The 15,015-nt window shown below is 37.4% G+C and overlaps 1 protein-coding gene across 5 annotated transcripts in view; it reads left to right on the forward strand.

The window, feature by feature from the left end:
* RRAGB (Ras related GTP binding B) overlaps positions 1-15,015 on the forward strand; it is a 42,807-nt gene that overhangs the window by 20,027 nt on the left and 7,765 nt on the right. For 4 of the 5 annotated variants that reach the window (XM_025852069.2, XM_025852067.2, XM_025852068.2 and 1 more), the window contains 2 exons: positions 2,901-2,996; positions 5,175-5,297. The exons of the other annotated variant lie outside the window; for it this stretch is intronic. In XM_025852069.2, coding sequence (XP_025707854.1) covers positions 2,901-2,996; positions 5,175-5,297 — 219 coding nt within the window. The remainder of the gene's footprint in view (positions 1-2,900; positions 2,997-5,174; positions 5,298-15,015) is intronic. 5 annotated transcript variants of the gene reach the window in all.

The following is a 15,015-nucleotide window of genomic DNA, read 5'->3' on the forward strand; positions in this document are numbered from 1 at the left end:
AGATGGTGGTGGTGAGGTACATATGTTAGCAAGGAAAGTGGAGAGTGTTTGTGGTGTTTTCTGCAAGTGTCCAGCTATCTCGGCTGGGGGTGCAGAGAGAAATGGTGCCCACCAGTTCTTTTGTTCTTGGAGAAGTCTCCTAAAGATCCCTTGCCCTTTCATGTGTTCTGAGATTAGTAAATAAATCTCTTTCATGTGTACTCTAGGCACTTTTCACACTGCTGTTTCTATGCTGTATCTCAGTGGAGATATTTGGTATGCTGGTTCTTTGAGGTTAAAGACTTAGTTCCCTATTGCCTTCTAGCTCTCCCAGAGCTGAGCCAGCTGACTTTAAAGTACATGAAGTTAAGCTCCCTGGTTATAAAAGCTCAAAAAGTTAAGCCCTGCTTGTTTTCAAAGCCAAATGTTTTGGGGACTCATCTTCCTAGTGCATCTAGTGCACCCAGGTCTGGGGTGCCTAGTGTGGGGTCTGCTCCTCTTCCTTCTTCATTCTTGTAGTATCCTTCCCATTTGTGGTTAGTCTGGCTGAGAGTTTGGTTCTCCACATCTCTGCCCCTCCTACCCTTTTCAGTGTATTCTCCTTTCTGTGATTAGCTGTGGAAAGTCTGTTTTGCCAGTCTTTGGGTCATTTTCTGGGTTGGTAGTACTGATGTGGCTGTTTTATATGCATGTCTGTGGGACAAGATGAACTTAGTATCCTCCTACTCCACTATCTTCCCCATTTACATTCTCCTTTATATATCTTTATGTTTCCTGCCCCTGTTTTATTGCCCTTCACAATAAGTAGTTATTGTCCAGGCTAGAAGACCCACCAATGGTGAGATGAAGAAAGATTATAGCTATCACTGGGTTGATTTAGGAAACATGTATGCACCAGTGGAAGTGCAATCACACTGTGTTAAGCTAAATGCCAAGTCCCTTTTAATTGCAATGTATGGTATCTCTGCCTTCTTTTCTAGCATGGGGATTAGTACACATAAATTTAAACCAAAGAAGACACAGTAGAAAGAGCAGACTCCTAGCTAGCTATGAGAACCCCAAGACTGGCAAGTAACAAGTAAGTCCAGCTTTAGTTTATACTGTATAAAATAAGAGGATTTGATTTTAAAGTCTAAGCTGAAAGAGATCCTCTAAGGATAATGGTAAGAAAAGCAGTTTTAGAATATTTTGGTGATGTAGAAGAATTCAGTTCCTTTTTGGGTTGGAGTCTAGGAGTCTAAGGATACCCTTTATTTAAAGGATTTTTTTGGTAACAACTGTGGTCAGAAATACTTTTTTTCTATAACTAGTTACAAGATTGCCTCCAGTGTTTTCAGTGTGGGCATGTTTTGGTGTTTCTAAGTAAGCTTACAGGCTTTCACAAATGACTTGACAGGATTCTGTATTTGATTCTGAAAACTACTTTTGAGTATCTAGTCTTTTTTTCCTTCTCCCTTTTTTTTTTCACTAAGTATTAATTCCATTTAATTCAGCAGAAAACCCTGTATGTAGGTTGAGTCTTGAGATTGTGAGGGCTGTGTTATTGTTATTCTTGCTGTTGTTTTCTTTTCTGTTCTGTTTCCTTTAAAAATCATTTCATTCCCTGGCCCAATTTGCAATAAAAAAACAGCATTCCAACAAACGAGGTCCTTACGGATTTTTTAAATTACTTTTCATTATTTGTTAATCAACTTATTTGTTTCATTATTATATATATTATATAATATATCCTCAAAATATATTAATGTTCTTTGTGGGATTCTAAGCTTAATTAATAAAAGTATACTCCATTTCATTAAAGATTAAAACTTTCAAGTCTTGAAGTCAAAGTGCAAAGTGCTTCCCTAAATATCAATTTCAAGATAGATATTTCCCTCTGTATGTGTGGGTTCTCCAGATAAACAGAACCAGTAAGTGTGTGTGTGGGTGGAAAGAGAGGGATTGACTGACTGATTGATTGATTGATTGATTTTTAAAGAGTTGACTTATTACAGTTATTGAGACTGGCAAGTCCAAATCTGCAGAGCAGGCTGGTAGGCTGGAGACCCAGGAAAGAGTAATTGTTGTATCACAAGTTATAGAAGTCAGGCTGGAGGCAGAATTTCCCCTTCCTGTGGGATGGCAGTCTTTTTCTTTTAAGGCCTTCAACTAACTGCATAAAGCCAACCCACATTATGGAGGGGAATGTGCTTTAGTCTACTGACATAAATATTAATCTCATTTAAAAACACTTCACAGTAAGATCTAAACTGGTGTCTGGGTACTGTGGCCTAGCCATGTTGATACATACAGTTAACTATCACAGTGTGTACACACGCTCACTACAAATCCACCCAGTCATGGAAAATATCTGTAGATATATATTTGTATATATTAGATAGATACTCTTTAATGTGTATGTGGGTATATGTACATAGATAGATATGTGCAAGATAGATATTTGTGTTTGTGTGTGTGTGTGGGGGGGGGTGATATCTATATAGCCAAATAAATACAGTCCATTCAGAAATAATATATATGAGTGTGTGCATATATTTGTGTGAAAGATATCTACAAAGGTTAAAGTATTTTAATTTACAATATCACTATCTAAAAATGACACAGAGTAGGTGATTTGGAATGTTAGATATATTTTATTAACATTCCTCTGTATGGTAAATTTTTTTTTCCCAACACAGTACTCTCAGTGAGTACTTGGCACAAGAAGCAGAGGCCTGAAGAATTCTAGTAGCTGTTGTACTTTTAGACCTGACCTGAAATAATTTTTGCCATCCTAGTTCATGAAGTAATATACACACTGAAAAATTCCTCTGAGGAAAGAGGAAATGCTCCTGTTTAAAATACACTGAAATAATTACATCTCAGATTTTGCAGTGAAAGACTGTTATATTGCTGATCTATATGTGGACTTTTTAATTCAGATTTTTAAAGAGCGAGAAGAAGATCTGAGGCGTTTGTCTCGCCCATTGGAATGTTCTTGTTTCCGAACATCTATCTGGGATGAAACTCTTTATAAGGTGTGTATGTTTCCCTGAGCTCCCTTATTTTAAGAACATGAGAAAAAGCTAAAAGGGTATTGTCAAAAGTAAAAGATTTTAAACTGTCATACCTATTTAGATGTGTTGAATTAAAAAAAGAAATAATCTACAATAAATTGTTTGAAAAATATCAAACTTAAGAGATTTTGGTTTTGATCTTAAATTGTGTTGAGATACCTACCAAGTCACACTGAATTAGCCAGTTTTCTGATGATTAATTTGATACTGATGTTTGTGACAGCAGAGGTTTCATTGACCATCATCCATTGTGACCTGTTGTGGTCTCAATGCTGATTGGAGCTGTATCTAATATTCAGGTATCTCTTCAGGATATAAACTAGTTTGCCCCGGTTTGGATGACATTAGAATAACAACATTTAGGGAAGAGATTGGAGAAGGGAGTCTTATAATGAGATACTTTATGCCTAGAATATGGTAGCTTCAACTTTCATGCCAAATTGGGGACTAGCATTCTTTCAACCAGGATTGTTTCCATTGCTGGAATGAATACCATACTGCTTGCAGTAGTTGTAGAGGTTACAACAGTAGTTGTGTTATGAACTAAGCTGAAATTACCTTATTAGCACATAGGCTCCTTGTCCTGCTTCCTCTCTTTCTCCTACGAGATCTAGTAATTTGAAAGACTGGCTTCTTTGGGGTCCTTTCGTGGTCAGACCTTTCCTTCAGACTGCTGCTAGTATACATTGACAAGTCTGACTCTGGGTGGGAAAGCATCCTTCTCTGTCACTGGTAGCAACAGCCTCAGTATCAACTGCATCTGACAAGTATCTACAACCAGAGAAGCACAGAAACCCAATTTGCCAAGGAGAAAAACCAATGGACATTAAAAATAGCCATTGATTTATTTTTTGAACTAATTCATTTTTTCCCAATATTATGTTGACCCAGCCTCACTCTAATAACAGATCATTTTGAGATACCTGTCTAGGAAATACTGCGCTAGATTAATTTGGGCCGAATTTCTCTCAAAGCCTTATTCCCATAGAACAGGTAACCGTGAATAAGGATGGACATGACGCACTGATAAGAACCAACTGCGGTGTGAAGGATGGCAATACATAACACGACCAAAGACAATTGGCTAATCACAACACTGCTGTGAGTGACAATGTCTCTGCTGTGGTTAGCTTTGGTGCCTTCTCCAAGGTAAATTCAGCAGTGACATTAACACCGACCTGGGAACTTGGAACCTGAACCCCCATGCTTAAGTAATAAAACTAATTGGAACAGAGACATAGCACTACTATCTCTTACATCAATGTTTCATAGAGCTGACTTAAATTTTTATATTGTTTTATTCTACAAGCACTCATTGCATATCTGCTTGATGTTTTTGGACACACAAATGACTAAGACCAGGTTCCTGCCCTCTAGTAGGGGAGAGAAGAACATTGTACAGCTTACTAGACAAATTGGAAGGAATTATTACAATGGAAATGCAAATAAAAGAGCCTTAAGAGACTAGAGGGAGGGCATGGTTAATTCCAACTCCTTACATTAGTCATACTTCTCTGGATGAAGTCTATTTTAGGGAAACACACCAATGGACCATTTTTAATTCAATTGGATCAATAATTTATATAGCTGACACTAAGCCTTTTGGAATGATAATGCCACTAATTTCTCTTGTAATTTCTTTTGTATGTTATCCCGTTGAGGGGAGGGGCCATTTTTCCATGTTATTCTGATATTTTTACAAAATTGATTCTTAGATTTATGTTAAATATAGCATTATTAAGTTCTGATCTTTAGAGCAGTCTGCATTATTGGACTTAAATATTTGTTGAATGGCTGGATTAGAAACTTTTTATTTGGCCCAGTAAATCAGAGTTTTCAATTATTCCTAAGGCAGATGTGAAATTAAATTATTATTATTTTTTTAATTATCAATGGAAAGAAGTTTCTCCAGCATTTTATAAGTGTTTGAAACTTAAAAGAAATTCCAACTGAAGGATAAAAATCAAATATTAGCTTCATTTTCTCATTTTATTTGTGTTATATTTGTTACCAGTATTTGTTTGGGACTCAACTATTACCATATTTTGCTGTCGATATGTTGTAGCATACTTACTCATTTGCAAAGGTCCAGACCTGGCTACCTGTTAGTAATATTACACTGTACTTCTGTTCTGTTAGGCTTGGTCCAGCATTGTTTATCAGTTGATTCCCAATGTTCAGCAGCTGGAAATGAACCTAAGGAATTTTGCTGAAATTATCGAGGCTGATGAAGTGCTTTTGTTTGAAAGAGCTACTTTTCTGGTGAGAGATTTCTGCTCTGCAGATGTACTTTACACGTAACCTTCTTCTGTCTAGCAACAGAGAACATGTTGCTACTTTCAGGAAGAACCTTTTTCCCTCTTGTTAGTACATCAGCATGTATAACCTTATTTACAAAGTAGTATTGTTAGCAAGTGACATGAAAGAAGTTCTTGTTGTGTAACTCTTTAGTAGTTAGTAAAACTTAGATTTTTACAAGTATGCCTTACTATAGAGTTTAGATTATTTTTGCTAATACTTCATTTGTGTTAAAGGATTCCTAATTTCCTATTGATTTTTATTGTGAAATGAGGGGTATTTTCCTTTTGAGAAAATTCTCATCCCACTCCTTTCTCCAAAAGACTGATTTGCAGACTTTTAAACATGGGAGACGTGTAATGGTCATCTCAGTGACATAACTAAGAATTCAGATGGAGAGGGGGAAGGGGAAAGAGGCACCTTGGTATTTTTATTTTTCTTACATAAATTCAGCTTAACTTTAGAGCCTACTATGTATATGGCCCTGAGAGGGATATAATATTATATTTATAAGTAAAATCTTAAAGAATAATAAACTAATTTGAGATGTCACAAAGCACTGCATAAGTAATTCCTGATCAGTTTAATAAATATAACTCTAAGAGCAACTCACAGTAAATAATTTATTTCTGAGCTTTACCAATGTCTGGTGATTTGATTGATTGATTGCCTCATCATTTTAAAACACATTTCTAAATCTCTCTGAGCTTGGTTCCCTTTCTATAAAATGGAGATAATATATCTATATCATAAGTTTATTGTGTGGGTTAAAATGAGACAATGTAATGTTAAGCCCTAATGCAAAGCTTAACATATAGTTGGCAAACTATTAAATGTTGGTTCCTTTTGCTGTTAAAACAGAGGGCAGAGAATGCAGACTGTTATTTTTACTCCTTCCTTTGTGGAAACATTTGTAACTGTAGCCATGTTTGTGAGTCTACTTCCTTCTAAGTGGTACAGCTGTGGCAAGGAGTCCTAACTAAAGTGTCTTTCTGCCTCAGCCCACTGGAGGGGTCACTTCCTTACAATTATACTACCCTGCGTCCTCTTTTGCTGATAATGTAAAAAGCAACAAACAAGTGAGCTATTCTGATCATCTTGGTGTACACAACATGGCAGAATCCTGTTTTCAGCCATATTATCCTGCCTTATCCACCACAGATGATCATAGAGGTTAACCTAATATAAGCTCCTTATTCCTCACTAACAGTAACAGGTGGCTCTGGTTTCCCTTGAAGACCAAGATTAGTTATGATGGACCATTTTCACTGAGGGGGTTGAAGTCAAGCAAGGGGAACCTCTTCCACCATTGGTCTAGGAATTACCTTTTGAAAGTTTCACATGGTTTCAGTAAATTGTTCTGTGAATTTTCTTCTGGTGAGCAACTAACTCACTTTTGCTTCCTACTAGAAACTTTATATCTGAATATTCAGCCTGTAGGAAATACATGGTTTTCTTAAAATCTGAAAGTATTAGGGGAAATATTTTTAGCTAATATGGGTGTCCATTATGAGTAAGTTCATTTATAAATAGTAAATCCTCAGAGGTGGGAATCCTTTAGTTAAGATTTTTGTTGTTTTTTATGCTTATTTTATTTATAATTTTTAAATGTTTATTTTAATTCCAGTTAACATACATGTTACATTAGGTTCAGGTATACAATATAGTGATTCAACAATTCTGTACATCACACTGTGCTCATCACCACAACTGCACTCCTTAATTACCATCATCTGTTGAATCCATCCCCCCACCCATCTGCCCTCTAGTAACCATCAATTTGTCTCTATAATTAAAAGCATGTTTCTTGATTTGTCACTCTTATTTTTTCCCTTTGCTTGTGTGTTTTGTTTCTTAAATTCCACATATGAGTAAAATGATACGGTATTTGTCTTTCTGTGACTGACTTATTTCGCTCAGTATAGTACTCTCCAGCTCCATCCATGTGATTACAAATGGCAAGATTTCATTCTTTTTTATGGCTGAGTAATATTCCAGTGTGTGTGTATGTGCGTGTGTGTGTGTGTGTGTGTGACATCTTATTATCCATTCATCAGTTAATGAACACTTGGGCTGCTTCTATATCTTAGCTATTGTAAATAATGCTGCTATAAATTTAGGGGTGGGTGTGTTCTTGTATTATTTGGATAAATACCCAGTAGTACAATTCCTGGATCATAAAGTAGTTCTATTTTTAACTTTTTGAGGAACCTCAATACTGTTTTCCAGAGTGGCTGCACCAGTTTGCATTCCCACCAACAGTGCAAGAAAGTTCTTTTTCTCCACATCCTCACCAACACCTGTTGTTTCTTGTGTTGTTCATTTTAGGCATTCTAACAGGTGTGAGGTGATATCTCATTGTAGTTTTGATTTGTATTTTCCTGATAATGAATGATGTTGAGCATCTTTTCATGTGTCTGTTACCCATCTGTATTTCTGGAGAAATGTTTGTTCATGTCTTCTGCCCATTTTTTAACTGGATTATTCATTTTTGGGGTGTTGAGTTATATAAGTCTTTATATTTTGGGGATATTAATCCTTTATCAGCTATGTCATTTGTGAATATCTTCTCCCATTCCATAGGTTGCCTGTTAAAAGTTTTTTTGATTGTTTCCTTTGCTGTGTAGAAGCTTTTAATTTTGATGTACTCCCAGTAGTTTATTTTTGCTTTTGTTTCCCTTGCTTCAGGAGACATATCTAGCAACAGGATTGTGTGACCAATGTCAAGGAAGTTACTGCTTGTGTTCTGTTCTAGGATTTTTATGGTTACAGGTCTCACATTTAGGTCTTTCATCATTTTGTGTATGGTGTACAAAAGTGGTTCAGTTTCATTCTTTTGGTTGTTGCTGTCCAGTTTTCCCAACACCATTTGTTGAAGAGACTGTTTTTTTCCCATTATGTTTTTTATTTCTTTGTCAAAGATTAACTGACCATATAATTGTAGATTTATTCCTGGATTTTCTATTCTGTTCTTTTGCTCTCTGTGTCGGTTTTTGTGCCATTACCATACTATATTGATCACTATAGCGTTATAATATAACTTGAAGTCCAGAACTGTGATGCCTCCAGCATTGCTTTTCTTTTTCAAGATTACTTTGTCTACTCAGGGTCTTTTATGGTTTCCTGCAAATATTAAAATTGTTTCTTCTAGTTCTGTGAAAAATTCTATTGGTTTGTTGATAGGGATTTCATTAAATGTGTAGATTGCTTTGGGTAGTATGAACATTTTAACAATATTTGCTTTTCCAGTCCGTGAGCGTGCAGTGTTTTTCCATTTCTTTGTGTCCTCCAGTTTCTTTTATCAGTGTTTCATTGTTTTCAGAGTACAGGTCTTTCACCTCTTTGGTAGGTTTATTCCTAGGTATTTTCATATTTTTTTTATTTTTTTTAAGATTTTATTTATTCATTTGAGACACAGAGATAGAGCATGAGCAGGGAGAGAGGCAGAGGGAGAGGGAGAAGCAGGCTCCCCACTGAGCCAGGAATAGTTTGATACCTATCTAGCTGCAGGGCTTGATCCCAGGACCCTGGGATCATGACCTGAGCTGAAGGCAGACGCTTAACCATCTGAGCCACCCAGGCGCCCTCTTCATATTTTTGTTGCAATTATAAATGGTGGGGCTTTTGTAATTTCTCTTTTTGCTGCTTCATTATTGGTATATAGATGTGGAAGAGATTTCTGTACACTGATTTTGAATCCTGTGACTTTAATGAATTTATCAGTTCTAGCAGTTTTTTGGTGCAGTCTTTTGGGTTATCTGTATATAGTATCATGTCCTCTGCCAATCATCAGTGTTTTACGTCGTCTTTACCAATATGGATGCCTTTTTTTTTTCTTTTTGCTGTCTGATTGCTGTGGCTAGGACTTCCAGCGCTATGTTGAATAAAAGTGTGAGTGGACATCCTTGTCTTATTCCTGACTTCGCGGGAAAGCTCTGTTTTTCCACATTAAGGATGATATGGCCTTTATTATGTTGAGGTATGTTTTCTGTAAACCTACTTTGTTGAGGGGAAGGAGCAAGATGGCGGAGGAGTAGGAAACCTAAATTTCATCTGGTCCCAGGAATTCAGCTAGATAGGTATCAAACTATTCTGAATACCTACAAACTCAACAGAAGATTGAAGAAAAGAATAGCAGCAACTCTATGAACAGAAAAGCGACCACTTTATGGAAGGTAGGATATGTGGAGAAGTGAATCCAAGGTGATATTTGGGAAGATAGACCGTGGGGGGAGGGAGCCTCCCTCAGTGGGCTGCCAGCAAGTGATAGAGCAGCAGAGCACAAAATCGGAACTTTTAGAAGTCTGCTCCACTGAGGGACGTCGCTCCAGTGGCTAAGCAGGGGGAGGAACCCTCGCTGGGACAGTATGGTCTCAGGACCCTTGGGGTCACAAAAGACCGGGGATGCCTGAGTGCGGCAGAGCTCCCAGGTATTAGAGCGGGGAAGCTGGCTGCAAAGACGGAGCCGAAGAGTGGGCTCTCAGCTCGGGGTTGCCATAAACCATGATTCACGGCACAATCTGGCCACTACTCTTCGAGCAGGGACCCAACAAGCGGCAGATCTGAGGAGACTTCCCTTCCTCCCCTGGGAGGAGTGGCATGGAAATGCAACACAGGAATCTGCTGGGTTTGGAGACTCCAAACAGGGTCGTGTGCCAGAGATAGAAATACTCAGTCACAGGCCGGGTGAGCATGGAGTGTGTCTGGAGACTGGGGAGACAGGACTGTTTGACTGCTTTTTTCTGGGGACTCACTGAGGAGTGGGACCCCGAGTTCTTGGCTCCTCTGGAGCAGAGATTGGGAGGCCACCATTTTCATTCTTGTCCCCCACAGCTGTACAGAAAGCTTGCAGGGAGCAAAAGCTACAGAGAACACACCGGAGCAGAATACCTAGCCTGGCCCCTGACAAAGGTGGTGCAATTCCGCCTCTGGCAAAGACATTTGAGAATCACTCCAACAGGCCCCTCCCCCAGAAGATCAGCAAGAACAGCCAGCCAAGACCATGTTTACCAATAAATGAGAACTGCAGAACTCCAGCACTAGTGGAATACAGCACATAGAATTCATGGCTTTTTTTCCCCATGATTATTTAGTCTTTCGAAGTTCATTTTTTAAATTTTCTTTAATTTTTTCTTTTTCTATTTTTTTCCCTTTTTCAAACATCTTATTATCCTCTTTTAAAATATTTTTTAATTTTCATTTTAGAGTCATTCTCTCCCTTCATTGTAGTTAACATTTTTTGTATATATCTATATGTTCTTCTCTCTTTAAAATTTTGGGATACAGTTTCTTCTAACAGACCAAAATATACCCTAATTCTCTTGTGTATTGCTTGTTCTAGTCTCCTGCCTGATCACATTCTCTCCTCTCTTTTTTTTTGTTTTTTTCTTTAATTTTTCTTCTTTCTTCAACCAACTTATCAATTCCTTTTATAAAATCTTTTATAATTTTCATCTTTACAGTCATATTCCATCCCTTCATTGTATTTACACTTATTTTTGTACATATGTAAATTTTTCTTTCTTTAAAATTTTGGGAGGCACTTTCCTCTAACCAAAATAAGCCCAAAATCTAGTGTGTGGCTCTGATCTATTCACAATATGATCATATTCTTTTTTTTTTTTTTTTTTTTTGCTTTCATATCCTTTCTTTTCCCCCAGTTTTGGGTCTCTTCTGATTTGTTTAGTGTGTATTTTTCTGGGGTCATTGTTACCCTTTTAGCATTTTGTTCTCTCATTCATATACTCTCCTCTGGACAAAATGACAAGATGGAAAAACTCACCTCAAAAAAAAATGAACAAGTGGCAGCACCGACTGCCAGGGACCTAATCAATATGGATATTAGTAAGATACCAGAACTAGAGTTCAGAGTGATGATTATAAAGATACTAGCTGGGCTTGAAAAAAGAATGGAAGATACTAGAGAATTCCTTTCTAGAGAAATAAAAGAACTAAAATCTAACCAAGTTGAAATCAAAAAGGCTATTAATGAGGTGCAATAAAAAATGGAGGCTCTAACTGCTAGGATAAATAAGGCAGAAGAGAGAATTAGTGATATAAAAGACCAAATAATGGACGATAAAGAAGCAGAGAAAAAGATAAACAACTACTGGATCACGAGGGAAGAATTCGAGAGATAACTGATACCATAAGACAAAATAGTACTAGAATAAGTAGGATGCCAGGAGAAGAAGAAAGAGAGGGGGGCAGAAGGTATATTGGAGCAAATAATAGCAGAGAACTTACCTATTTTAGGGAAGGAAATACACATCAAAATCCAGCAGGCACAGAGACCCCCCTCAAAATTAATAAAAAGAGGTCAACACCCCGACATCTAATAGTAAAACTTACAAGTCTCAGAGACAGAAAATCCTGAAAGCAGCTTGGGACAAGAGGTCTGTAATATAATATGGTAGAAACATTAGATTGGCAGCAGACTTATCCACAGAGACCTGGCAGGCCAGAAGGGACTAGCATGATATATTCAGAGCACTAAATGAGAAAAATATGCAGCCAAGAATACTATATCCAGCTAGGCTGTCACTGAAAATAGAAGGAGAGATTAAAAAGCTTCCAGGACAAACAAAAACTAAAAGAATTTGCAAACACAAACCCAGCTCTACAAGAAATATTAAAAGGATCCTTTAAGCAAAGACAGAGCCTAAAAGTAACATTGACCAGAAAGGAATAGAGACAAAATACAGTAATAGTCACCTTACAGTCAATACAGTGGCACTAAATTCATATCTTGCAACAGTTACCCTGAGTGTAAATGGGCCAAATGCCCCAATCAAAAGACACAGGGTATCAGATTGGATAAAAAAAAACAAGACCCATTGATATGCTGCCTGCAAGAGACTCATTTTAGACCCAAAGACACCTCCAGATTTAAAGTGAGGGGGTGGAAAACCATTTACCATGCTAAGGGATATCAAAAGAAAGCTAGGGTGGCGATCCTTATATCAGACAAATTAGACTGTGAAACAAAGAGTATAATAGATGAGGGAGGATACTATATCCTGCTTAAAAGGTCTGTCCAAAAAGAAGATCTAACAATTGTAAATATCTATGTCCCTAACATGAGAGTAGCCAATTATATAAGCCAATTAATAACAAAATCAAAGAAACACGTCGACAACAATATAATAATAGTAGGGGACTTTAATACCCCCCTCACTGAAATGGACAGATCATCTAAGCAAAGGATCAACAAGGAAATAAAGGCTTTAAATGACACCTTGGACCAAATGGACTTCACAGGTATATTGAGAACATTCCATCCGAAAGCAACAGAATACATATTCTCTAGTGCCCATGGAACATTCTCCAGAACAGATCACATCCTAGCTCACAAATCAGGTCTCAACTGGTACCAAAAGATTGGGATCATTTCCTGCATATTTTCAGACCACAATGCTTTGAAACTAGAACTCAGTCACAAGAGGAAAGTCGGAAAGAACTCAAATACATGGAGGCTAAAGAGCATCCTAAAGAATGAATGGGTCAACCAGGAAATTGAAGAATTAAAAAAATTCATGGAAAGGAAAATGAAAACACAACTGTTCAAAATCTTTGGGATGCAGCAAAGGCAGTCCTAAGAGGAAAGTAAATAGCAATACAAGCCTTTCTCAAGAAACATGAAAGGTCTGAATATACAACCTAACCCTACACCTAAAGGAGCTGGAGAAATAAGAGCAAACAAAGCCTAAACCCAACAGAAGAAGAGAAATAATAAAGATCAGAACAGAAATCAAGGAAATAGAAACCAAAAGAACAGTAGAACAGATCAACAAAACTAGGCGCTTATTTGAAAGAATTAGTAAGATTGATAAGCCCCTGGCCAAACTTAACAAAAAGAAAATAAACAGGACCCAAATAAATAAAATCAAGAATGAAAGAGGAGAGATCACAAACAATTATAAGAATGTATGATGAGCAATTATATGCCAGGAAATTAGACAATCTGGAAGAAATGGGTGTATTCCTAGAGAAGTATAAACTACCAAAACTGAACCAGGAAGAAATAGAAAACCTGAACAGACCCATAACCAGTAAGGAAATTGAAGCAGTAATCAAAAATCTCCCAAAAAACAAGAGCGCCAGGCCAGATGGCTTCCCAGGGGGAATTCTACTGAGCATTTAAAGAAGAATTAATACCTACTCTTCTGAAACTGTTCCAAAAAATAGAAATGGAAGGAAAACTTCCAAACTCGTTTTATGAGGCCAGCATCACCTTGATCCCCAAACCAGACAAAGACCCCATGAAAAAGGGGAATTACAAACCAATATACCCGATGAACATGGATGCAAAAGTTCTCACCAAAATACTAGCCAATAGGATCCAACACTACATTAAAAGGATTATTTACCACAAACAAGTGGGAATTATTCCTGATCTGCAGGGTTGGTTCAACATCCGAAATCAATCAATGTGATACAATACATTAGTAAAAGAACAAAACCGTATGATCCTCTCAATACTTAAAAAAAGAATTTGACAAAGTACAGCATCCTTCCTTGATTAAACTCTTCAGAGTATAGGGATAGAGAGTACATACCTCAATATCATAAAAGCCATCTATGATAAACCCACAGCAAATATTCTCAATAGGGAAAACAGAGCTTTTCACCTAAGGTCAGGGATATGGCAGGGATGTCCACTATCACCACTGCTATTCAACATAGTATTAGAAGTCCTAGCCACAGGAATCAGACAACAAAAAGAAAAGACATCCGAATTGGCAAAGAAGAAGTCAACCTCTCACTCTTCGCAGATGATATGATACTTGATGTGGGAAACCCTAACGACTCCACCCCAAAACTGCTAGAACTCATACAGGAATTCAGTAAAGTGGCAGGATATAAAATCCATAGAAATCAGTGGCATTTCTATACACCAACAACAAAATAGAAGAAAGAGAAATTCAGGATTCAATCCCATTTACAATTGCACCCCAAACCATAAGATACCTAGGAATAAATCTTACCAAAGAGGCAAAGGATCTGTACTCAGAAAATTATAGAATACTCATGAAAGAAATTGAGGAAAACACAAAGAAATGGAAAAACGTTCCATGCTCATGGATTGGAAGAACAAATATTGTGAAAATGTCTATGCTACCTAGAGCAATCTACACATTTAATGCAATCCCTATCAAAATACCATCCACTTTTTCAAAGAAATGGAACAAATAATAAATTTGTATGGAACCAGAAAAGACCCCGAATAGCCAGAGGAATGTTGAAAAAGAAAAGCAAAGCTAGTGGCATCACAATTCCGGATTTCCAGCTCTATTTCTTTTTTTTTTTTTTTTAAGATTTTATTTATTTATTTGAGAGAGAGAGAGAATGAGAGAGAGAGTACGAGAGGGAAGAGGGTCAGAGGGAGAAGCATACTCCCTGCTGAGCAGGGAGCCTGATGCGGGACTCGATCCCGGGACTCCAGGATCATGACCTGAGCCGAAGGCAGTCGCTTAACCAACTGAGCCACCCAGGCGCCCCTCCAGCTCTATTTCAAAACTGTAATCATCAAGACAGTATGGTGGTACTGGCACAAAAACAGACACATAGATCGGTGGAATAGAATAGAGAGCCCAGGAATGGACCCTTAACTCTATGGTCAACTAATCTTCGACAAAGCAGGAAAGAATGTCCAATGGAAAAAAAAACAGTCTCTTCAACA

The sequence above is a fragment of the Callorhinus ursinus genome, unplaced genomic scaffold (genome assembly GCF_003265705.2).
Source record: "Callorhinus ursinus isolate GAN/ISIS: 27379988/994484 unplaced genomic scaffold, GSC_fseal_2.0 scaffold104, whole genome shotgun sequence".
Classification (NCBI taxonomy): Eukaryota; Metazoa; Chordata; class Mammalia; order Carnivora; family Otariidae; genus Callorhinus; species Callorhinus ursinus.